Below are 23,181 nucleotides of genomic sequence, written 5' to 3' on the forward strand. Positions count from 1 at the left end.
CTCTATTTGCTTGAGTGCTGCTGTAAAAGACATTACAGGTGTTTTCCCTTGGACATCCGTCTTGTGGTTCCAGCTCCCAGTGACAGGCAGGTGCAGCTGGAGTGGCTGTGATGATCTGTACAGCTGCCTGTCCTGCTCTGTGTGCGATTTTGTTCCTGCAGCAGGGACAACTGAGCCGTGTGTCTCTGTTCCTGAGGTGCTGTGATTTATAGACTGACCTTGTAATGGGAATGGATGTTGATTTCCACCAAATTTAGGCCATATCAAAAGATGTGCAGTGCCTGCCAAGCTCTCTGCATAGGTGACTAGGTAGAGGATAGGGAGGCTGCCTTGGGAGCCATAGCTGAAGCTACTTTGTTGGAGGAATTTGTCCTTGAAATCACAAACTTCTTGCAGGAGGCAGCAATGGAGGGGTTGCTTATCTGCTGGGAAGCAGGCTGCAAGGTACCTTCTGTGTGCTTTCCATGTGGTTTTCTGTGGAGACTGCATCAAGGCAATCCCAGCTGAAGGCCAGGATAGGAATGCAGATGTCTCACACAGTAACAGACATTGTCACAATCCTACCCAGAGGTGGATAAAGGACATGTGTGTGCCTGTGCCTGCCTGTTCTATCTAGACATCCCCACGTAGTAGTTTTCTTCTAGCACTGTTTTCGTGTGGCTGTTAAGCTCGATGCACTAGAAATCACCTGCCAAAACCCTTATTGAGGATGATTGTGAGTTGCTGAAAAGTAAAGAAATTCAGGCTTGTTTCCCATGGCAACTTTAACTCAGCATAAGTATTATAGTGGAATATTAATCTGCAATTACCTATGTTCATGCATCTTAGGCTTGGGTGTACTTTTAATTACTTACTTCTCAATTCAGCTTCTTACAATACTGTTTCTAGAGGAATGCTGTTAAAAATGCATTTAACTTAGCAACTTAAAAGTTGCTTTTTTTTCTTTTTACTGAAAGTAAGTAAATATATATATTTATCATCTCTTTGCCAGTTATGGCTGTTGTTATGCCATTGGTCTTACATCAGAATGCTTTGAGTTCCTAGAGTGGCAGGAAACAGTTCATATAAGAGCCCTTTCAGATGGATTTTCTTGTTTGCATTGAGTTTTGAACAAACTTCTTTAGGCCTTGTAGCTTTAGAGGGTTACACCGCACCTGGCATCTCAGACCTGCACTCACTTTGCCTTGGAGATCTCCCTCATTCTCCCAGCAAGTGGGAACAACCTTACTGTGACCCATGTCAATCTGACAGGGTGGGTTATAACTTCAGGCAACAGCATTAGCTGTATTTATTTAAACCCTGATGAGCTAGAGCACACGAACAGTTACTGAACCCAAATCTCCTGGAGAGCACAACCATGAGACCACCAGGCAAGTCATCTCATGTATGAAAAAAGATTCAAAGCAATTTCTTATTTAAAGATATAAACCCAGCATTATTATAGCAACAACTCTAAAATACCAAGGCACTCGGGTGGCCAATGGCTGCAGTCCTAACCTGACCTAACCTGCTCAGCTTTTGGCTGGTTATTGACAGGCCAATGAGATGACTACTTTAAAGCAATCAGTCATGTTGCCCTTTCCCTCGCAGTATGTGGAGACCCCACATCAGTTATGCATCCCAGCGTGCAATTCCCCACCTGTGCTGTTTGAACACTGTATCCTTAGCTGTGCAAACATTACACATCGTTTAGGTGACAAGTTGCAAAGTTAAGTAGACTTGTTGTTACAGCAGAAAGCAGTTGAGCGGCAGTCACCCTGAAAAGAAAAGATTCTGGCTAGCTCAGGAATGTGCAAGTCTGCTGGATCGTGTTTAAAGGTTTGTTCACCTCTCTGTAAAGCCACTGATGAGGGCTACATGTGCTGCTGGAATTGCTCCCATTGTGCATTTCTGAAGTGAAGGGGGTGGATGTCACAGGTCTGTATATTTGCTGTGCCTGTCCTGCTGTGTGCGTGGCCCTGTGCAGTTGTCGATGATCGGTGTGTGCCTGCTGCTCTTTTGCAGCCTCTGAGGTATGGGGAGTATTTTGCATCACTCCCAGCATAATGTTTTAAAAACAGGCAGTATTCTTTTATGGCATGGCATCCATCTAGTGCTACTTGGGGATGGTGCTCTTCAGGCTGCTGTGGTTCCTGGGAAATGGTCTTTGCTGTGTTAAAGTGGTCTTGTCTTCACTTTGAACAAAACCTTCCTCATAAAGAAGCAATGCAACTCAACCCTTTTAGTGAGAAGGACACAGGACATGCGTAAATCTTGTGGGCTTTTTCCCCTTTATGCCAAGCTTGCTGTGCAACCATCCCTGTGTTGTTTTTGTTGGTCTGTGCACTTGTTAGCTGGCAAAATACCCTTTGTAACGTTATTTAGTTCCTCTCTGTCAGGCAGAAATGCGCTGTCATCAGCAGCTAGTTGTGATGTCTGTAAAACCCTGGGTATTCATTTACATGCACTAATGTGCCCTTTCTACCCATCCCAGATGTTTTAGTGTCGTTGGGAACATTGATCATTTGTCCTGCTCAATATCAGGTGAAGAGGTTGGGTCTTGAAATGATGTGATAATTCTGCAACAGGGACTGCACAGGCTTTTTGTCTGCCATAGAGAGGAGTGGATGTGAAAAAGGATATAGTGTCGTTGCCATCTTGCAGTGCAAAGGTAGTACTTGGAAATGTGCATGTGTGCTGTTTTTAACCTGGATTGAGTGCTAAACTTCTCCCAAACTGTCAAGCTTAAATTGTTGTTGGCTGTGTCAGTAGAGATGTTCTGGGTGGTTAAATATATGTCAATAGTGCTTGAAGAAACAAGTTGAAGTGTTGATGTCTGTTGGTCTATATTTCTCATCCCGTGTGTGAAAAGAGGAGGGAAATTCTGCCTTATTCTTGATGTCTAGGTCCTGCTGGAAGAATCAGAATAGCTTAGTGGGTTTTGGCAGGGAGAGATGATGCTGGTGGTGAGAGGTAGGAACTAGCCTGGGAGGAAGTGATTACTGAAAGTTTTGTTCAGGATGGCAGGGCAAGGGTTGTGAGCCTGCTGTCAAGATTTCAGGTGCAATGGCAGGAATGAAAAACTCCCAAGGACCACAACAGTAAGTTTAGGAGAAAAGTGTCATTTGTGAGACATGGATCCTCCTTTTGTTGGCCCTGTAAGAAGGGACTTGAGCTGATGAAGTACTTCACTTTGGTTCCCATACTCTTTAAAAAAAAAATATATATATATATACTATTTCAAAAGGGTGAAGAAGAGAATCGGTGTGTGTGACCAGGGGTCTGCAAAATGCAACTGTGAGTGCAGGCTGGATGGCATTGGGGTTGTGTTTAGTGCAGTGATGAGAGGTGTATATAAGATGAGGTCTTTGTTGCAAAAATGAGAAAGGCAATGTTCTGGCCTGTGTCTGCTGTGGGTAGGAAGAGCAGTCAGGAATTTAAACAACAGCAAGGGAAATTCAGATTAGACATTAGGAAAAACTTTCCAATGATAAGACTAATGAAACAGGAGGATAGAGTGAGTGCCTGGGGAGTGTGTGAGTCTCTCTTATTGGAGTCGGTAAAAACAGCCTAGACAAAGTCAGAAATTATTTAGGGGGTGATGATGCTGCCCTCAGGCAGGTGCATGGACTAGATGTCTCTTTTAAAGCTGAAGCTCCTGGAGGCATGTGATTAGATGGGGATTTCAGCTTCTATTAAAGAAAGAGAAATGGTCCCTCACCCTCAGAGTTGTAAGGAAGCACTGGGAAATAAGAGCCATGTTTGATGTCAGTGCAGAACATAAAATCCAACTCAAAATTTATCTTTGAGGAAATCCAGCCTTTGACATTGGGCTTCAGTGCCTGAGTGTTGGGGGTAGGCAATGAGATTCACCTGAGAGCAGGGGGAAGCAGAAGCATTGGATATTCAATGGTCAGGCAGTAGAATTGCTCTTCACATCATCTTGTCACAGTGTTTTGTGATCTTCCCATATTCCTGCCAGTTCTCTTGTGTTTTGTTTTTGATGTGTATTTCCCTTCACACTTTTCTGGGATATAGTAGTTGTTTTAAAATGTATCAAATTGTTAGGTGTGTGCATATGTGTATTTTAAGCTAGGTAGTGGTAGAAAAAAGAAATTTGGAGGTCAGCTGCTTCCCCAAAGACCTTTTGACAGGTTTAATCAGTACACAGAGTAACTTAGCCAGGACTGAAGTGCTGAGAGGCTCCGTGCTGTGTGTGCAGGCAGACATCCTCTGGAAAGCCAGCATAGCCCTGATTCAGCAGAAGTCCTGCTATTCCGCACTGGAGAGGTGTTGCCTTTATGGTACTTGTTTTGGTTAGTTTAATAAAAATTTAGAAGTGGGGAAAAGACCTATGAGGTCATCTTGGTTACTGCCCCTGAGGACCAGTGCAAGGCTGCTCACTTGGAAATGGCTTTAGTTAAAATAATAATTAAGGCAGAGGATGGAAACTGGGGAGGCAGATCTGTTAGGCTAGTGCTGTCCTTACTATGTCCCTTTTCGATTTTAATTGCCTTGGAAAAAAAGGAAAATCACAAGGCTTTAAAAGCTCTGATTCTTTCTGCTTTTCAACCCCCCCACACCCTCTCCCCGATCTTGGAGGCATCAACTCTCATCTGTCAAAGTGTAAATCAGCAATTAAAACACAAACAGCGAAATGCCAAAGATGACCTGAAGCACAAAGCAACTGACAAACAAGTCCGGACAAATCGGCGGATAATTTATAAGCATTGCCCTAAAATCTAATTATTTGGCAATTCGAATTTGCAGCCGGCCAGGGCTGTGCAATAAATTTAACCCGCCATAAATTATTTAGGAGCAGCCCGTGGTGTAAATCAAAAACACGAGTGTTTGTTTAAGAAATAAGCTCCTTGTGCATAAAATGACTTTTTTTTTCTTTAAAGAGAGGGGGGAAAAAAACCATCCTTGAACAAAATGGTTCAATGGACAGAGCTGGTACTGAGGCTCTGTCCCTCCACAGACACTCCGTTGCTTCTTCTGCCCTTACCTTTTTTGAAGGTGTAAAAGGTTCTTTTGGTAAGAAGTTTTATGCTTTTCCTTATCAGACAAAATCCGTTTCTCTCAACAGCCTCTGCTTGTTTTTATTGCATTTTGAGCAGTCAGCTCTGATTTTTATGGGCATCTTTTATTCTTGTGTTTATTAAACTTCTTCACATGGGGGTTAGAGTAAGGGATAAATTATTTTCTGGTAGTTTTTGAAGTGAATAGGCCATACAGTCTTCCTCAAATATATAACTCTGTGTCCTGAAGCGTGCCCTGTCCACTTTGTACATATGCTTCTGGATTAAAAGGTTTTGAGAGCTGGGAAGCTCTTGCCGAGCACTTTATTCTTTCTGTATAATGATGTTAGTGGTACCCAGATCCAAAAGGATAAGCAAAAAAGTTCCTCTGCGGGAATTAGTGTAATTTCAGGTGCTTTCTTCTCTGACAAGAAATTGGTTAGCAAGTGTAGTTATGTGCTTGTTCATTTCTTTTATTAGCAAGAAGATCAAGACAGCTGAATTGGTGCATCCCTGCTCCAGTGTTAAAGGGAGGGGAGTTTCATGTAGGACGATTGGGTAGGGAAAGGCTGGGTTTATAGCAGTGCTTTCATATGCCATTAAGAATTTTTCAAATCCCTCTTAGAAGAAAGTCCCTAGCCATGCCACAGTTACCCTGCTGCTGCTCAACCCACTGGCTTGGGACAGCCAGGTTGCACAGGAGGCTTCTACCTGGAACTTTTTTTTTTAATACCCTTGGTTTTTTAGAAAATACGAAAGTTCTCTGGAAGCTGTGACACAGATTTGCTTGAAGTACCTTGAAATGGTAAATGCAGGATTGTTGTAAAGAGAACGGACCTGGTAATGGATCTGTATAAGCCTCTGGCTCTGTAGGTTCCTATTGTTACTGTGTTTGGGGGCACAGCTGAGGGGAGGGACAGGGTGCTGATGTTTTTTTCTTTAAGCGTGTTAATATTGATTTTAGAAGCTCTGTGTTCCAACAATATAAATGCAAATGCCTGTAATTGGGAGCCTTGTGCAGAATTTCTCAACAGAAAACATGTTCAACTTTTCTGACAATGAAAGGAAAATAAAAAGCCGCTTATTTATTGGTGCTGGTTTGAATCTTGGATTTCCTTTCAAGTTACTTTGCAGTGCTAAATAAAATACCTAATTGCAGTGCTCGCAAAATTCAAATGAGTACATTTGTTCTTCTGGTAGCTCGCGGCTATTTGCAGCCTCTGGACACCCTCAGCATTATTTTAGCGTATCCATAACTCCTGGTTGTGCTATAAGGAAAAGCTGGTGGTGGGGGCAGAGGGAAGACTTAGAAGCCCCATGTGCTGCTGGCACAAATCACTGCCAAAGTTGGAACATTTACTCAGTGTTGGAGCGGAAATATGTGAGGCTCTCAAGGTAACACTTACGGGTGATCAGGCTCTGATAGAAGAAAGGAAGTGTCAGTGAATCTCTGCCCTTAACTCCCTCATGCTGCTTTCCTTCACCTTTCCTGCTTGGGAAGAAGCAGTGAAGGTCCTTGAATGGTGGAGATGGAGCTGAGCATGTTGAGCTCACTGGGCTGCTGTGAAACGTGAGAGAGCACCCGGCTGCCTTCCTGCATCACAGTCTGTTGGGGGGTTGGTTGTGTGTGTGAGTGTCTAAGTGCTCACCGTTTCATAATAATTACTAATGAAATTCTAGATCTGTAATAACATTTCAGATATCTAAAACAAACCATATGCTTGTAAAAAAAAAAAGAGAGAGAGAAAAAAAGTGGAAACAGATCAACTTTAAGCCATAAATTCTTGGTAATAGAGGCCTCTTTTCTCCCCCCTTTCTGTTTATGTTTGATAGATATTTTTGTTTCTGCAGGAATGTCAACTCTTAATTTCATGATGTATCATGGGCTTAAGAAAATTGAATTTAATAAAGGCAAAAGATGAATGGCACCTTTAAAGGTCCCAACACTTGTCTTTATTAGCAGGACAAACTGCAGGGTCTCCAAACACTGCTTCTCTCCAAATGAAAGTTTAAATGAAAAGTACAGCAGTGTCACAGGTTAAATTTCATTGCAGGACTGGCTAACGTCGTTAGTGAGGAGTGGGGCTGATTTCATGGGGCTGGTATCTGTTGCCTTAGATACCAGTGGAGCAAACACTGCCAGAGACTGGAAAAATCTCTGCTATAGGAAGCGTGCAGATAAACAGCCTTTTGGGAAAGGTTCTTTACCACTTGCTTCAAAAACTGACCCAATAAGCCCAAGAGAGTGGCTGCACTTTCTCCTAAGATTCTCGAGTTGCCTCTGGGGTTCCACCCCTGCTCCTGGCCATGCACTTCCCACAGACCTACAGTAATTCTGGATATTGTTAAATTTTCCACATTTTTTTTTAGTATGGCTTTTTATTTCCTCCGTCTGTCTTAATCCGACCCTCCTGGAAGTGCTTTTTGCCTTTGATTCTGGAAGGCGAGTGACGCCTTTGTGTATCAGATCAGCAGCAGGCTGTCTTTCAGTGTCTCTTTGCATCCAGCCACTTGATGGCCCCTGAGGATGTTTCTGGTCCCTTAGGACACATCCCAGCATTGCAACACAGCCCTGCTGTGAAATCCAGCCGGTGTGTGTCCCTCTCTGGAAGGGGAATGTTCGTCTCGCCTTGCTGTGGGCTTGCCTGCTTCCATGGTCGCCCTCTGGCTGGGATGCAGACCTAAGGGGCAGTGAGATGCCCCAGACCAATTTGAAAGATGGGATGGTATTATCCTGCAGTTAAGCCTGGCTCTGTTATGGCGGCCTGTCCATTGACTTCAAACTTTGCAGTCTGTTTTCCTTCTGAACAGAAATGTGCTGCTTTCAGAGCCTATCTGTGGTGGCCCTTTTGAAGGGAGGATCAGCTGTATCCAGCATTTCTCTCTTGTGTTTCCATGGGTCCTCCCGGGTGGCTGAAGCTGGTGAGTTTGGCTGCACCACAACAGGCAATCTGGCTAACGCTCAAGTGTTTGGCATGTGCCTTCTCCTTCTCTTGCAACCCCTGGGTCAAGTTTGCTCTCTTTCCTGGGAAAAGTTGGTGACTCTCAGTGGGGTGGTATGGCTGTGGGGAAGGATGTGCCCAGCCCAGCCATCTGCTCTGCCTCATCCAGCGTAGCACGCACAGGGTGTGGCTCAGCTGACCATGAGGAAATGCTTAAGCCTTGAGTCCTTTGCAGCTTCACTGCTCAATGTCTACACCTGGGCATTTCAACACTGTTAACTTTTTTTTTTTTTTTTTTTTTTTTTTTTTTACATTTTTTTCTAACTTTCCATCTCAGCAGCACGTGCTCTCCATGTGCCCTGGTCTGGGCTGTGCCCCTGCTGCGCTGGGGAGCTGCTATGCTGCCTCTCTGGGCTCTGCCCACCATGGAAATCGGGCGTTTCTCCTGGCTATTTAAATTATCTGTTGTTTCCATTTACCCACCCAGTTTCTTGCCCTCCCACTGCCTAGTGGGGTGGTGATGTCATCAGCTCATATGTGTAACCTCACGATAATTTCTGCCTGCAGGTCATGAGGGTTGCAACCATGGTCCAAAAAAGTGTGTTAGTTCCTCTGCAGCGGCTGCATTTTTCACATGCTAATTTTACTCACAGGAGTTGGATTTTTTTTCATTTTTTATTATTTCTTATTTGTCTCTTCCAGATGTTTTCAGGCAGTTTTTTTTTTGTTGTTAAACTAATTCCATTCATGTTTTAAAAATTTATGAAAGCGCTAATAAAAATGTCAAAGTGGTAAAAATGTTAGCTTTTGCTCTGCTTTGATTAAATTTTGCAAACTGTTTTTGAATATTAAAAAGCAATATTTTTTTTATTCTCTCTCCCTCTCTCTGTTTTTCTCCAGAAGTGATTTGAGAGGCTTGTTGCATGGATATCACTCAGCGGGCTCATTTGCACTCCAGAACCTTGGTGCCATGGATCTCTATTAAATAACATAGACAAATTATTCTTTAAAGACACCAAACAAATTGTCACTTCTCCTCTTACATTAAACTGGAAGGAAGAAAGGGAGTGGAGAAGGAGGGGGGTGAACACAAAGGATTTTATCGCTTTTATTCAGTGGGCGGCTTTTTTAATTTCATGTATATTTTTTAATAATTGAGAAATCCATCGTAACTGGATTTGTTTAAACTTTTTATTAACAGGTCCATGTAAATTTTTGATTGCTGATTATTCAAATAATTGAACATTCTTCTGATGAAGGAACGTTTTTATTTCTCTATCAGCATAAATTGTCTACAAAGAGGAAATGAAGTGGGGCTTGCTACTGTGCTGTATCCTGTAGGGATGGATTTGGGGGGGAGCTTTCAGCTCCTCTTGTCAGTCTGTTGGAGGAGGGCAGTGCTCCTCAGCGTCTCCGAGGAAGGAGGTGCTTCATGCAGTAGTCCCTGTTGTCTCTCTGATAGTATCCACCAAAAGGACGGTGGGCTGGAAAGGCTGAGACTGGTCTTGGGGAGGGCACAGCCCCTGTGCTGTCCTAAACAGCTGCGAGCCCGATGAGAGTACATCTCCATGTTCCCTGGGTAGCACGTGTGAGTGCTGTGAGACCACCTTCCTTAGGTTCAGCTTAAGCATTGATGTGTGCAGCTTCAGTGCTGAGCACAGAGACCTCCTTGCTGCCCGTCCCGGCTGCGATGAGCATCAGCATCGTCCTCATCTGTTCTGATGGTGTTGGACGTGCTCTGTGCTGCAGCATCACCTTCCCACTTCTGCAGAGCTTTGTGTTGAGTTTATTTCTGTTTGGGACTATCAGGCCACCTTGCTAGATGGGATAATTTCCAGTTTTGTTTCTTGTTTGTTTTAAATGAACAGCTGCTTTTCTTTTTGCCCTATTCAGGAAATCATCGAATTCCCTATCCTGAAGCTGAATGGCAGGACAATGGAGATCGAATCCACCTTTCACATGTATGTTCAGCCTGTGGTGCATCCCCAGCTTACGCCCTTCTGTACAGAGGTAAAGTGCAAAGGTTCCCTGGTGCTCCAAGAGTCTCTCTGGGAAGCAGGTTTCCATTGCACCAGGGACTTGGGTCGCCTCTTCACGGTGCAGCTGCAAGGCAGCGTGTCATGCCAGCCTTGAGTTAATGACAACGAGAATCATTTTTTGTTATTGCCATAACATATAAAGACCTCAGTTGGATTCATAAATAACTCTAGCTGTGAATTTACAACTAACAAACATCTAACTGGGTGACCACCAAATAAACACACTCGTGTTAGCTGATGTTCAAAATCCTGTAACCTCTTTGTGAGCTCTTGTGATTTTGCTGTGCTGCTCTGTGGTGGAGAAGGTTGAAGAGAGCATGGACTGAGGAAATAAAGTGCTGTGCGTATGTGTGGTGCAGAGGCAGTAAATGACTCACCTGTGGGCCTGCATGTTGGGATTTGATGAGTCCTTCAGAGTGGTAGGATAATTCATGTCTGTATTTTTAGGACTGTCTTTTTGATGTTGTAATTGTGGGCCACTTGAAATGATTGCTGGAGAAGTGACGTCTCTTTACTTGCTTAATCTCATTGCTGAGGACAGATGCTCTTGAGCTGTGGACACCTTTTCCCAGATATGGAATGAAGGTGGTAAATGCAATCCCGGAGGGTTCGAAGGAATTGAGGAGCCGGGGTTGGGGTTTGTTGTTGGTTTTGGGGATTTTTTGGGTTTTTTTTCATTCAACCCAAAAAGTTAACTATTTTTCCAAATGTGTTTTTCCTCCCTGCCATTATCATCAAAAGAAACTTTAAGTTCCTTTTGCTTTGGGTTTTTTTTCCTGTCGGTCCACTGGTTCAGTTTTGGCCAGCTCAATGACTAAAATGCTGACTGTGGGAATCAGTGTATTTAAGTTCTTCATTCTGTCCCTTTCTTGTCTAGAATCATCAACACCATGGTATGTTTCCCCCTACCTCTGTGGCTGCAGACTTAAGCCCTTGGAGGGCTTCTCCCACCTGTACTAACCTGATGAAAAATGACTCCTTTGTGTTAGGTGGAGTCCCCTCCAGGACCAACCAGCCCCTTCCATATTTTCACATTGTAAAAACAAATACTTATTTTTATTCTTCTGTAACTCAAAACCATCTGAAGGTATTTTATTTAAACTTAAAAAAAAAAAAAGACTGAGCACAGAAAACATTATTCCCCAGAGAGGAGCTTTCAGAAAGCTATAAATGTGTGAGAACAGAAGGTTATAATGGAAATGGTTTTGCAACCTTAATGCTAGAAGGCTGGACAACTACTTTGGCTGTCCTTATCCCCGTGAGACTTGCTGGACGTATGCTTGTACAAATGTGATAAATCTCACAGCTTGCACCTGATCTTTGCTAAAGACAACGTCATCTTCTAGAGCTGAGCCCAAAATGTCTGCCTTGCAAGTCACCTAAATTCTGGAGAGAAGTTGTCTTATTAACTCCCCCCAAAACTCCTTTTTCTGGATATCCTTCTATTACATCCTTTCCCCTGCTGCTAGAGACTGCAGCTCTGTTCTTGCACAACAGTCTGCACGACTTGCTTGGTGTGTGCTGGTGGTTCAGCTTGGTGAGCTGAACGGAGCCTCCAGCCTGCTGCAGCCTGGGGACATTCAGAGGTTCTCTGGATGATGACCTTGTGACCAACAGTCAGCCCATCTAATGCTCCCATACTGCAGTGACGGTCTGTCGGTCTTCTCTTGCTCTCAGGGGTCTGGAGCAGGAGTTTGTGTCTCCTGTGTGGAGCCTTGAAGCAAGCGAAGCTGAGTGAGTGTGTGTGTGTGTGTGTGTGTGTGATGGCTGTGCTTTTGCAGAAGTCCAGGATGGGCACAGGTGTCCCAGGTCAGCGTTCTGCTGCAGACTCTGCCGCTAACCTTGGTCTGGCATTGTGTCCAGAGTTGGATGAAAATGGGCAGTACTGAGGCCAGCAGGCAAAATGATTGCAGAACCCCCACCTGTGTGTATCAATGGTACAAAAAGGTCCCACTTACCAGGTTTGGCAAGTCCTCTCTTATTAACAGCATGGCTTAGGAAGCTGGTTTTAATCCTCGCCTTGACATCGCTGGCTCCTGGTCACCCCCACGCTGTACCCCTTGCAACTTAGTGCCCGGAATGGCCCCTCTCCCTCCTGGCTTGGCAGTCGCCTGGCCTGTTGCAGGGTCTGCCAAGAGGTCCAAGAATGGGATCATGCTGGAGGTGTAACTGGGCTTGTTCCTGGGGCCTGTGTCTGGGGCTGAGTTTGAAACCCTGCCCCGAGAGCCACAGGTGAACCTTACTAAACAGTGGGGTGCTGCTAGGTAGGTGCAGGGATTGTCCCTGTGCCACTGGTGTAGGTTTGCTTGAGACCCCAGGGACACAGCCAGGATGTGCTCTTGCAGAGCTGCTGCCTGAACTGCTCCAGCACTTGTTATTGACTTTCTGCTGGTTTATGTTTTCTGAAAAATACTCATTTTGCTAAATGCCAGTAAAGGGCTTTGTCTAGGCACCTCTGCTTACAAAGGGTGAGATTTATTGGCCTCTTTGTCTACAAAGAAAGACCAGGCCTGATTATCAGATTGTACACCAGAGACAAGTGCTTAGGTAATCAGCAGACTGTCTTGGAGTAGAAATACGGTGGTTTTCCAGATAAACTCTCCAGGAAAAGTGGTGGTGATGACATTACATGGGAGCCTGTCTGCTGTGCTGCTGATTTCCCCTCTCCCCTCTGCTTGCTACCTTTGCTAAGCAGTAGAACTGCTTGGTGTAGACTCTGTTTGGAGGGGTTACTGTGGCTGCTTGACATTACTCCTTGGGTCTGGAGTACCTCTTCCATCCCTCTTCCTTCTTGAAGACAGCAGCAGAGCATGGGAAGGCTGCCTGGAAGGGTGGAGAGCTTGTTGCCGCCCTCAGGACATCCCTTTGCTTACCTTTTGGTGTGTCTGTGCTCTCCCCTGGCTACAGGATGTTTCTCCAACTCCCCACACCAGTGTCCAGGAGCATATCTTCCAGTGCTGGCTCACTCTGAGACCTCATCTCATCCCCTTTCTCCTGACCTGATTCTGTAAGACAATAGGTTGTGAGCCTTGGTTATGGTGAGGGGTGAGCTGAATGTTCAGGCGGAGAAGGTGGAAAGTGCTTGCAAGTTGTTAAAAGCTGTTGTGACATGTATAAAGCTCATCATGCCCTTTTGGAAGATGCAGGTGATTTGTCTGATGCCCAAGAAAGTTCTTGTCGGGAGCTTAAGGAGAGGTTCCCTTTACATACAAGGTGCTTGTACAGATCTTTTCATGATACTTTGCTCTCATTTTATGATTAATTTTTATTGGTTTTTTTCCTGAAGGAAGAGATAATGAAAATACAAAAATATAAAGGTATTGTAACCTGCTTATGTTCCCAAGTACCTCATGCTTCTTGGGATAACCAGTGAAATTTTACAATTGTGCAGTTTTATGTTTTTATACTTTTTCAAAGCTGCAAGACCAGATAATGCTGCAGAGGTCCAATGCACTAGGTTGGATTTGGCAGATGGGCATAACTGATAACAAAGAGTATCAGAAAGGATGAGAGAGTAGAAATCTGGTCCCGTTTGAGCATTGTCTGACCTGTATTGAAATGTACCTATGGAGCAGGTACATTCCTTTGTATTCATGTGTGTGATTTCTGCAGCATGAATCTTGTGTGCGTATACTTGGCGACGTGTCCTTGTACAGATGAGCTGGTACTTTGCTTGGCCTGGCAGGGAAGGAGAGAAGGAGATTTGGGCAAGAATAAGCAATGATTCTTGGTGGCACCTCTGCATCCACCTTCATGTCCCTCCCTCCTCCTGATGGGAAATGTTTGGATGAGGCCATTATACCCTGTCCTCCCATGGCATCAGGGGTGCAGTGCTCCACAGATACAGTCCTGAAGGTGCCTGCAGCGGTTGAAACCATTTGCATTCGTACTGGCTGAGATAGTGAAAGGTTGCTTGTCATCCTTAGTACAGAAAAGACTTGGACCTCTTGGAGCAGGTTCAGAGGAGGGCCATGAAGATGAGCAGAGGGATGAAACGCCTCTCCTGTGAGGAAAGGCTGGGAGCTTTGGGGTTGGTCAGCTTGGAGAAGAGAAGGCTCCCAAGAGACCTTTTAGTACTTAAGGAGGCCTGTAAGATAGACTTTTCACCTCAGCCCCATTGTGACAGGACAAGGAATAATGATTTTAAACCAGACAACTAAGTATACAGAAAAAGGTTTTTACATTGAGGGTGGTGAAACAGTGGCACAGGTTGCCAGAGAAGTAACATTCAAGGTGGAGTTGGACCGGGCTCTGAGCAACCTAGTCTAGTTTAGGATGTCCCCACTCATTGCGAGGGAGGTTGGACTGGATGTGATGCCAACTTCAAAGGTCCCTTCCCAACCAAACTATTCAATGATTCTGTGTTCACTTCTGAACATACCTTTCAGCCACTTCCAGAGATTTGAGTTGAGCTGCTGTCTGGAAGACAGAACCAGCACTTTGCAATAGGTGAACTGCCAACCTCTGCCAGAAGAATGCATGGAGAGAAAGACGGCAAGAAAAGCAAAAAACATGCTAGTGAGCTTTAAAAACTCCTCTCAAGAGCCATGCGTTAATTCCTCAAATCTATTTGCTTCTCAGAGTATGGAAGTCTGTAGGTAGCAGCTGTTAACCCAATTAAAATACAGATTAATATAAAAACAGTTTCTGAAATATAAGAGAGTGTCTGCGTCCCTCCACTTCCTTAAAATTCCACTTCCTAATGGCTTGATGAACTTGAGAAACACACCTAGAGGAGCTCCACATTCTTAAAATTAAAATACTTTCCCTAAAAGGTATGTATTGCCATTTCATGGGAGTCACTATGAGAAAATAATCTTTCCACTTACAGTTTATTCAGTGAGTCAGGTATTTGGTATTCATTAAATGTAATTACAATTTAATTGGAGTTTAATATCTTTTCTTTTTCTATCCTCCAAGTTTAGCGCTATAAGCCAAAGAAACTAAAAGATAGAAACCATTTAGCTTCCTTCAGTTGCCACGTATTTAATAAAGCAGAGCCCTGTGGTTTGTGAGAGGACTTACACTGTACGAGTAGGTTGAGCTGGTCTGTGTGGAAGAGTTACTCCTGGGTGGTGGTGGGGCCATCAGTATGTCTCGACTGGATGCTATGGCTTCCAGAGGCTTGGATGCTTCTAGGTTGGGCTTGACCTTTATTTTATGAAAATGTATGAGATGTGTAGCTTCAGGAAAGTGCCATATGAAGTGAAATCCCATAGCGTACACTTGTTTTAATAATGATTTTTTTAATTACTTGGGTGCATTGATGGCAAGCTACTGACCTCCGATATTCAATATGTTAAAAGACAGTTTTGTCAGTTGGAAGTCAGACAGAAAAATTATCTGTTTTCCATGTGCCTCAAGCTCTCCTGGGCAGACACAGGCAGAGGCCCAAGAGACTGCATCTTTTAATGCATGTGTTTAGCTTTGAACAGCCAAGCAGTCTGGGAGCAGTCAGTGGGAGTATCTGTTGGCAGGACCTCTTCCTAAGGAACCTCTTGGAAAACAGACTTTCAGAAAGGGTTCAGGAAGCAAGTGCTTTTCTTCAGATTTCATTCCATTATTTTAAATACAGTTTTGAGCTGCCGAGGAATGCTGTGGTGGACTATGGGAAAGTGCACGTGCTGGCAGCCGAGCTCAGGGGAGGATCTCACTTACAAACATCTCACAAACAAACATCCTCTGTTTGGTTCATCTAACGCTGAAATTTTGGTGTCACTGTGATTGCAGTGACCTTGGTAGTTACCGCTGCCTGTGTCCCTCGAGGCAATACCAAAACTGCTGAAATGCATGTTGAAAAAGGGCATCATGCTGGTGCATGACACTGCTCCCCAAATGGACCCTGCCGTGCTGATAATTTGCAGTTTTGTGGTGTGGGTAGGAGGCCCCCTACATTTTTGTGGTAGGGATGTAGCTGTGCCCTTACCTGTGGCTGGAGAGCTGTCAGGATCACACTGCTGTGGCTGGTTCCTCAGCAACACCCATGTGGGTCACAGGAGCATGTTTTGGTTGCAGAGAGATGGACAGGAGAGTAGACCTCTCTAATGATCTTTTGAGCGCTGCTCTGATGACTGCTTTCTGTTTGTTTCAGCTGACTGGGATTATTCAAGGCATGGTGGATGGGCAGCCGAGCCTCCAGCAAGTGCTTGAGGTAAGCAGAGTAACCTTTAGTTCTCGAACTCTGACCTCTGGTCCTGTAGTCCCCTCTTCATCTCTTTCCCTGCACCCTCCCCTTGCTGAGAATTGAACCGCGTAATTTGACTATGATTACAGCTTCATTAGAATAACATTTGCTGTCACATTGGTGACACACTGCTGAGAGTATTGAACCATTGATCTGTCATCTCCAGCTGTTCATGTCAAGGGTGCTGACAAGATATCCAAACTCCTGCTAGTAGATAGGAGAAGAGGTGATTCTGGAGCCAGTTTTAAAGCACCAAGATGTTGCTCAAGACCACTGCTCCTGGAGCTTCTGCTTTCATTTCTTTTCCCCTCCCTCAGCACTTTATTAAATTAATTTTTCTACCTATTTAAATGCTCAATAATACATGTAGTATAGAAAGAAAATGCCTCTGAAATCTAATCTAAAGGATGTGCGAATGCAGATACAGCCCTAATAATACCATCTGCTTAATGTGGAATTCCTAAAGCATTTAAGGCTTAATTAATTAATTAAGGCTTGGAAGTATTTCTCCATCAATAGCTTTTGTTGGTAGTCAGACAGTGAAGGAAACCTCCTCAAGCAGAGCCCACTTGGGCTGGAGGTTGGTGTTCGATGCATCATTTCTGTCAGGATTTCTACTGCTATGTTACCTAATTGTTCCTAATCAGAATAATTGCAACAATTGCTTATCTGAGGAAATTAAATTAAAGGCGTTAAAATCCTCTATGGAGACAGCACTTGATGGGCACTCACATCAGGGAGTTTAGAAAGGTTACTGCTGCTGTCCCCAACTCCAGGCAGGCTCATGTGAGGCTGGCTGGGAGATCCTGCCAGCCCAAGGGAGTGTGACTGAGAGGCTGGATGCTGCTTTTTTGGGGAACCTTACTCAGAGGGCTGTTGTACAGTTGGTCACAGGAAGAAGCATCAAGCCTGGCAGGAAAGGCTGTGGCAGTGACATGAGACCGAAGATGGTGCTCTGTAGAGGTGACATCTCGCATCCATGCAAACCCCCAGCTCTCCCTGTGCTCTCCAGAGAGCATGTAGCAGCCTTGCATGTCCGTAAACATATGGATGCTTGTGCCTGTTTCCCCAGGAGGGAGAGCCCTCTTTGCCTGGATGGGTGAATGTAGATCACTACATTCCAGAAAATGGTTTGTTCTGTTTCTATGGAAGCTCCTTAGAGTGTGGAAACACTTCTGTAGAATTTTTTTTTATTTGGACAGAAAAGGTGTTCATACAGCAGCACATTTCTAGGTTAAAATGAGATTCAGGTCAGGCAGCTTCTGAGGCATGCTGGTTTACGCAGGAGTGAAAGGTGTCAAGCAAGGGAAAAGAGGAGGGATTTCTCTTGCTCAAGCATTGAAAATGTTGCTAATGAGGTTGCATAATAACACCTGATTGCCTGCCACTGCAAGATTTTGGGCACGCTGTTTGCTGCTTTTAGCTGGGTAAGTGTCTATGCAGGACTTTTAGTGTAGGTTAGTTCCTTAATCCCTGAGGTGGATTGCATCCTCCAGGTTAACGTGGCCCATTTCTGAAGAGGACCCAGAACATCTGTCCCTATGGGAAGTTGTTCAGGAATAGTGGATTCACTTTAAATCCACAGTACCCTGAACAAGCACCTCTTCAGAACTGTAAGAAGGAAAGAGGGATCCAGCCTAGAGAGGAAGGGGACACCTGGCTTTTCTTGTTACTGCCACACAGTGCCTGTGTGTGCCCAGCCCTTCCACTTTTCCCCCTTTCTATATCCCCCTGGTGCTATATGAAGTAGAGTATGTGAGAAATGCTGCGGGGGAGGGATGTTGTCTCAATATACCTGTCTTTTCTCCTCACTGGAGGGGACACAAGTTATGCTCCCTATGAGCCCCTTTGGTACAGGGAGAGGAGAAATGCCAGGTAACAGCACAGTTGTGTCGTCCCGTTAACGCTGCACAACTTTCATCCCTCCGCAAGCAGAGCTGCTGCGGTGTCTGATAAGATCATCTCTGCTCTGGTTGCCTGATGTCTCCTATCAGAAATCTTCAAAGGTCCAAATGTGCTGTTGTTGAGATGGCAAGCAAAGAGAGAAGAGAGAGAGGGAGAGGTTGGATAAGATCACAATTTTCTTCTGTCTTGATTGCAAGCAGCTTATCTGAGTTTAACTGTTGTGGCTTGGACTGTCTCTGCAAAACTCATCCCCTTTTCTTGCCTTCCTTTCAGAGGGTTGACGAGTGGATGGCAAAGGAAGGCCTCTTAGATCCCAGCGTCAAGTCGATTTTTGTGACCTGTGGAGACTGGGATTTGAAAGTGATGTGAGTATGGAAGGGGAGGGAGATTTTCCTGGGCTTTATTGCTCCATGCTTGCCTCTAGTGCCTATGTCTTTGTCCTTGCAAGCCTCCAACTGTCCCTAGTCATTGTTTCTTAGGGAAATTGTTGTTTGCCTTGCATAATTGGGAGTGGAGAGTTGTTTCAAAAGACAGGTGGTTGCTGGGCATGGTGCAAGATCACTGCCTAGGATATTCCCTGTAGTGAGAGAAGCCTTTCAGAACCCCAAGAAAAGTTTAAACTGGAGCTTTGTGATGATTTGCCTTTTATCCAATATACTTTCCAAAGGGATGGATATTTCTGAGTGCATACATGGATGATCAAGTGATGATCCATACCTGACTTCCTGCATTTAAGGCTTTTTCTGTCATCTTGGCACAGTAACTCGATGTGAATCACAGAGTAGTCTTTAGAATAGAATACAAGCCAGGTCTGGCATGCTCCAGTGGTGTTCTTATTGTTAAGGTCATCTTCATCAGCTGGGTGAGTATCTGGCAAGTACCAGGTGGAGACCTGCACTGGGATCTGCAAGTGTCAGTGAGTGTGTGTGTGCATGTTTTGTTAGGAAAATAGCTAGACCACCAACCTAAGAAAGGTTATTATAAGAATGGAGCTAAATGTCCAAAAATTAAATTAATTCAGTCTCCAAAGTGTTTGCAGATCAGTGTCCTATAGTGCTGAATTCCCTTGGATTTATATAATCTTGCTTCAGCTGTTCATTTCCCTGCAGTGCTGGATAAAGACTCCTGTTGTTATCACACCAGTAAAGCACGGGCTTGACACATCCCATCCTGATCTGACAGCCACAACTCGTTAGTAGTGTTACTTGGTTTTCACTGTGACATTGGTTTCCCCAAGTTGGAAGCCTAAATAAACTGCACATAGCCTAGGAGCAATCAGCACCAGTTCTTCCCTGCCGAGTGGTCTTTGCAGAGTGGCAGCTCCTTCCTTGCCTTTTCTTGGTGTGATTAGTGAGACATGAAATATGGGGACCAAAGCTCAGCACAAGCACTAGTGGAGATGAAAAGTTGGCTCCAGACAGAGACACAGGGGTGGTATGTGAACTTTTGAGTCAAAATCTGCGTCTTTGCTCAGGCTATGTCACGAGCTCGGATATATTGCAAGTTCCTGTGTTAGTTGCTTAAATTACAAGTGAGTTATTTTTCTTTATATATCATGTTTAAGCTTCTGTTAGAGACCAGCACAAACAGTTGCTGTGCTAAACTTCTGTTTCTCAAGTATTCTATTTTCTCTGTTCTTTACTCCTGCATTGCTGTTGTGAGAGTCCAATTTACCACTTTGTTGATAGTTGTGAGAAAGTTGTCTTTGCTCCAAGCCCATCTTTCCATCTCTTTCACAGTAGGCTGACAAGATTTCCAGGTAATGACATCCTAACTTGGTGTCCATATGGAAAGAGCAACCTGGATGTGTTGGGTGGCTTTTTTGTTTTTTGGTTTTTTTTTCTTCAGACCTGTACAGCAGCCAAATAGAGGTAAAGATGAGCCCTATTTCTGGTGAGCCATAGGGGTTGTGGGGTGAGCTGGCTCAGAGGGACATGCTGTTCTGTAGTGGAGATATACTCTTCACCGTTGGCAGTGGTCTCTCGCCTGGGTTGTCCCTTACTAGTCAGCTGGAAAAGAAGACTCCACTCCTGGCCATGAGGTTGTTGTGAGTGGTTCATTTTCTCCCTCTTCCTTTTAAAAATTTTTTTTAAACCATTAACTTCAGAATTCAATCCTAAAGCATCTCCAGGGCAAAGCAGAAAATACGTTTTGTGTTTCCAAGCACATGGATAGCAAGAGCCTGGCTGCAGCCGCCTGGTGAGTAGCACATCACGCTGCTCCATCGCCGATTGGGTGCTGCAGCGTGCAGCGTCACATCTGATTAGCACCGTGCCAGTGGATGAGGCTCGAGTGAGGACTCCCTGCCAGCTCTGACTTGTCTCATTTCCCATTACTTTTATCCGTCACCACAAATGCCGAGTCTCCCTCCTGAACTAATTAAGTTTGCGTGTGTTTAGACACATTGCCAAATAGGGTTTAGCAAAGCAGAACTGAGCATCTCTTTTTAAAGAGAGAAAGCAGAGAGCTGAAACAAGGCTGCTCAGATAGGGAGACAGAGCCTTGGAGACATGCAACATCCATGAGCTATTTCAGGGAATCACCCCACGCTTCCCTACAAGACCTGCGGTGTAGCTGATGCCCGTTGCTATGGTGTTGAGAACACAGACTGGGCACAAAAGGCATTGGGGCAGTAGGAAGGGAGGTGGTACTGCTTGTCCACATTTGGAGGAGTGTTGGTGGAAGCACTTCGTGATAGAAACCTGGTGGGGTTCCAGAGGAATTGAGGACAATGAGGTGAGTGCAACACTCCTGGCTTAAGGAGTCACCCCTTGTGACTTGTGTTAGGTCCACTCCTAACTGCTCTTTCTTTTCTCAGCTTCCTTAGTAATGACAGCTGCTTGCATAGCTGCAGTCCTCTTACCCATGTCTTGAGTGGTTTGGAGTTCCTGTCCTCTGTTTTCCTTAGCTTGGCTGCTAAACCATGCAGCCTTGTTCCTGGCTTCTCCAGCAGTGACCTGGGCATTTAGTTTGGCTTCTGTCTGCATGTTCTGGTCTAGAGCTGAGGCATGGTGTCTTCTGGACTGGCCTGTCTACTGTGAGGGCTTCCGGTAGATGCCACTGGTGGGTGCCAGGGAGGCACAGTGGGATGAGCAAGCTGGATGCAGGGAAGTGGCTATAACAAAGAGGAGGAACCTACAAGCCTGTCAGTGGTGGATGTAGGGATATGGTGGGGAAATAGCCCCATCTAAGCCAGGAGTTGCAATGTGTGTAGCACTCGTAGCTCAGACAAAAGCACCAGAGGAACAGTGATTGTCGGGGTATTGCTCTCTGCTGATGGTGTCTGGCACTGCTGGGTCTGCGGGATTCAAGATGTAAATTAGCTGCTAAAGGATCAGTAAATCTCTGCTTGGCTTGCTGATCTTCAGGGAATGAGGCACTGTGTGGCTACAGACTTGACTGCTCTTGGACACTGGAGCTTCCTTGGAAGCTGTTTGTCCGTCTTCCCTCAAACAACAAGGGAGCACTACACACTACTCACATGGTGCCCAGAACAGGACACCACGCATCTGGGAAGGGCTTATGGAGGTTTAGCATGAGTCAAGGTCCTCGGCCATGCTAGCAAAGGCTTTGTCATGGGTATGCTGCACCATCAGGTTGAGAGTTCCTGTTGGAGGGGATTTGGTTGCTGTTGGAGAGAGTCCATTGCATGAGAGGGCTCCTAAATGGGATGCTGATCCTCTACTGGCTGCGCTTGGATCAACCTGCTTTCAGTGCTTGGTGTGTGTGAACCAGGCTGGAGTCGGGGAGACAGCAGCTCTCCTACCAGCCCTCCCCTTCCCTCTTGTTAAGATGCAATTTCTTTAATGAGGAAAACCTCTTGAGTAGGAACATCACCTTTCTTGAAGGCTTGTCCTGACAAGGCAGTTCAAGCCGACAGAGTCGCATATCAGCTTCAGCAAATACCAGTCACTCATTACAGAGACTCTTCTCCCCCCCACCCCCCAGCAACACCCCTCATTCCCAGACAAGGGAATGAATCACACTTCTACTCTTGAATACATCATGACAAGTCGTGGTTCTAATGAGAGAGGGCCATTCATTCTGGGTGGAAAGTTCTCTGTGTCGACTCAGAAATGTTATTAATTAAAGAGAGCTACCTGAAGCAAAAGATGAAAGGAGCACCAGACCTGCCAAGCTAAAATATGAGTGGGGATACAGCCTCGTTAGACACACGGTCCTCAGGCCTCTGCATGCTCAGCAGGAGGATTCCTTTAGCCTGTTGCAAGGAGCTATAGTCAAGTTTAACAGCTCCAGGGATGGATTCAGATACCTGATGTAGTCTGCTTTAGTGCTTGGACCTCATTCTGCACCTAGGTTGGAACTGACACTAGTCATTAAGCAAATAGCATTGATGTGGCATTGGGTGGCGAGGGTAACGTGCCTCTGAAGGGGCTGAGGGAGCTGCTGACTGCAGGAGACAGGCTTAGTGGAAAAAAGGGTACTTAGTATCTGCCAGAGTTGAGCCCTTGTAATATAAGCTCTTTAGTGTAGTTTATCTCTGCTGAAATGTCAAATTGCTTTCCTCTGTGTTCCTCTTAAACACAATGTGAATTAATCTTGGCAACGAAAGAGGCCTTTTCACCATGTGTTCATAGCTACAGAGTTGAGATACAGTGAGGTTAAGTGATATGCCTGTGGCTGTGCAGGCAGGCAGAGGCAGAGCTGAAGCCTCATGTCCCAAATCTCAGACCTACACCATAATGTCAGAAGCATCAGTTAATCCTTCTCCTTCCAGATTTGGGTCGTTCTGTAAAAGCATTGAGCATAGCTAAAAGTATTTGTAGGCTTTGGTCTATATAACTCTGACATGAAGATGCTTGTACTGCACTTACTGTGGCTGATCAGAACATGCTAATTTATGTCTTCACAGGAAACTACTGCTCAGAAGTTTTTTATTTTCTTAAATAAGTGTTAAAGGCAAGTACTCTGTAATATAGTGATAAAACACAGTGAAGTGTCTTGAAATGTTTATAGGCCTCGGTGCTCTTCCTAGGTTGGATATTAGTAAATTCGAAGCAGTAAGTTATACCATTGCTTAATTTTGTCTTACTGTTTTAATTCTTTCCTTGCAAATTATACAGGCTGGGAGGATGCTTGCCTTCTCAGAC

General features: G+C 44.9%; 1 protein-coding gene across 3 annotated transcripts in view; it reads left to right on the top strand.

Annotated features, from left to right (window-relative positions):
- ERI3 (ERI1 exoribonuclease family member 3) overlaps positions 1–23,181 on the top strand; it is a 130,454-nt gene that overhangs the window by 13,953 nt on the left and 93,320 nt on the right. For all 3 annotated transcript variants that reach the window (XM_039555610.1, XM_039555612.1, XM_039555611.1), the window contains exons 3-5: positions 9,836–9,952; positions 16,073–16,132; positions 18,344–18,435. In XM_039555610.1, coding sequence (XP_039411544.1) covers positions 9,836–9,952; positions 16,073–16,132; positions 18,344–18,435 — 269 coding nt within the window. The remainder of the gene's footprint in view (positions 1–9,835; positions 9,953–16,072; positions 16,133–18,343; positions 18,436–23,181) is intronic.

Source organism: Corvus cornix, chromosome 8, assembly GCF_000738735.6.
Source record: "Corvus cornix cornix isolate S_Up_H32 chromosome 8, ASM73873v5, whole genome shotgun sequence".
Lineage (NCBI taxonomy): Eukaryota > Metazoa > Chordata > Aves > Passeriformes > Corvidae > Corvus > Corvus cornix.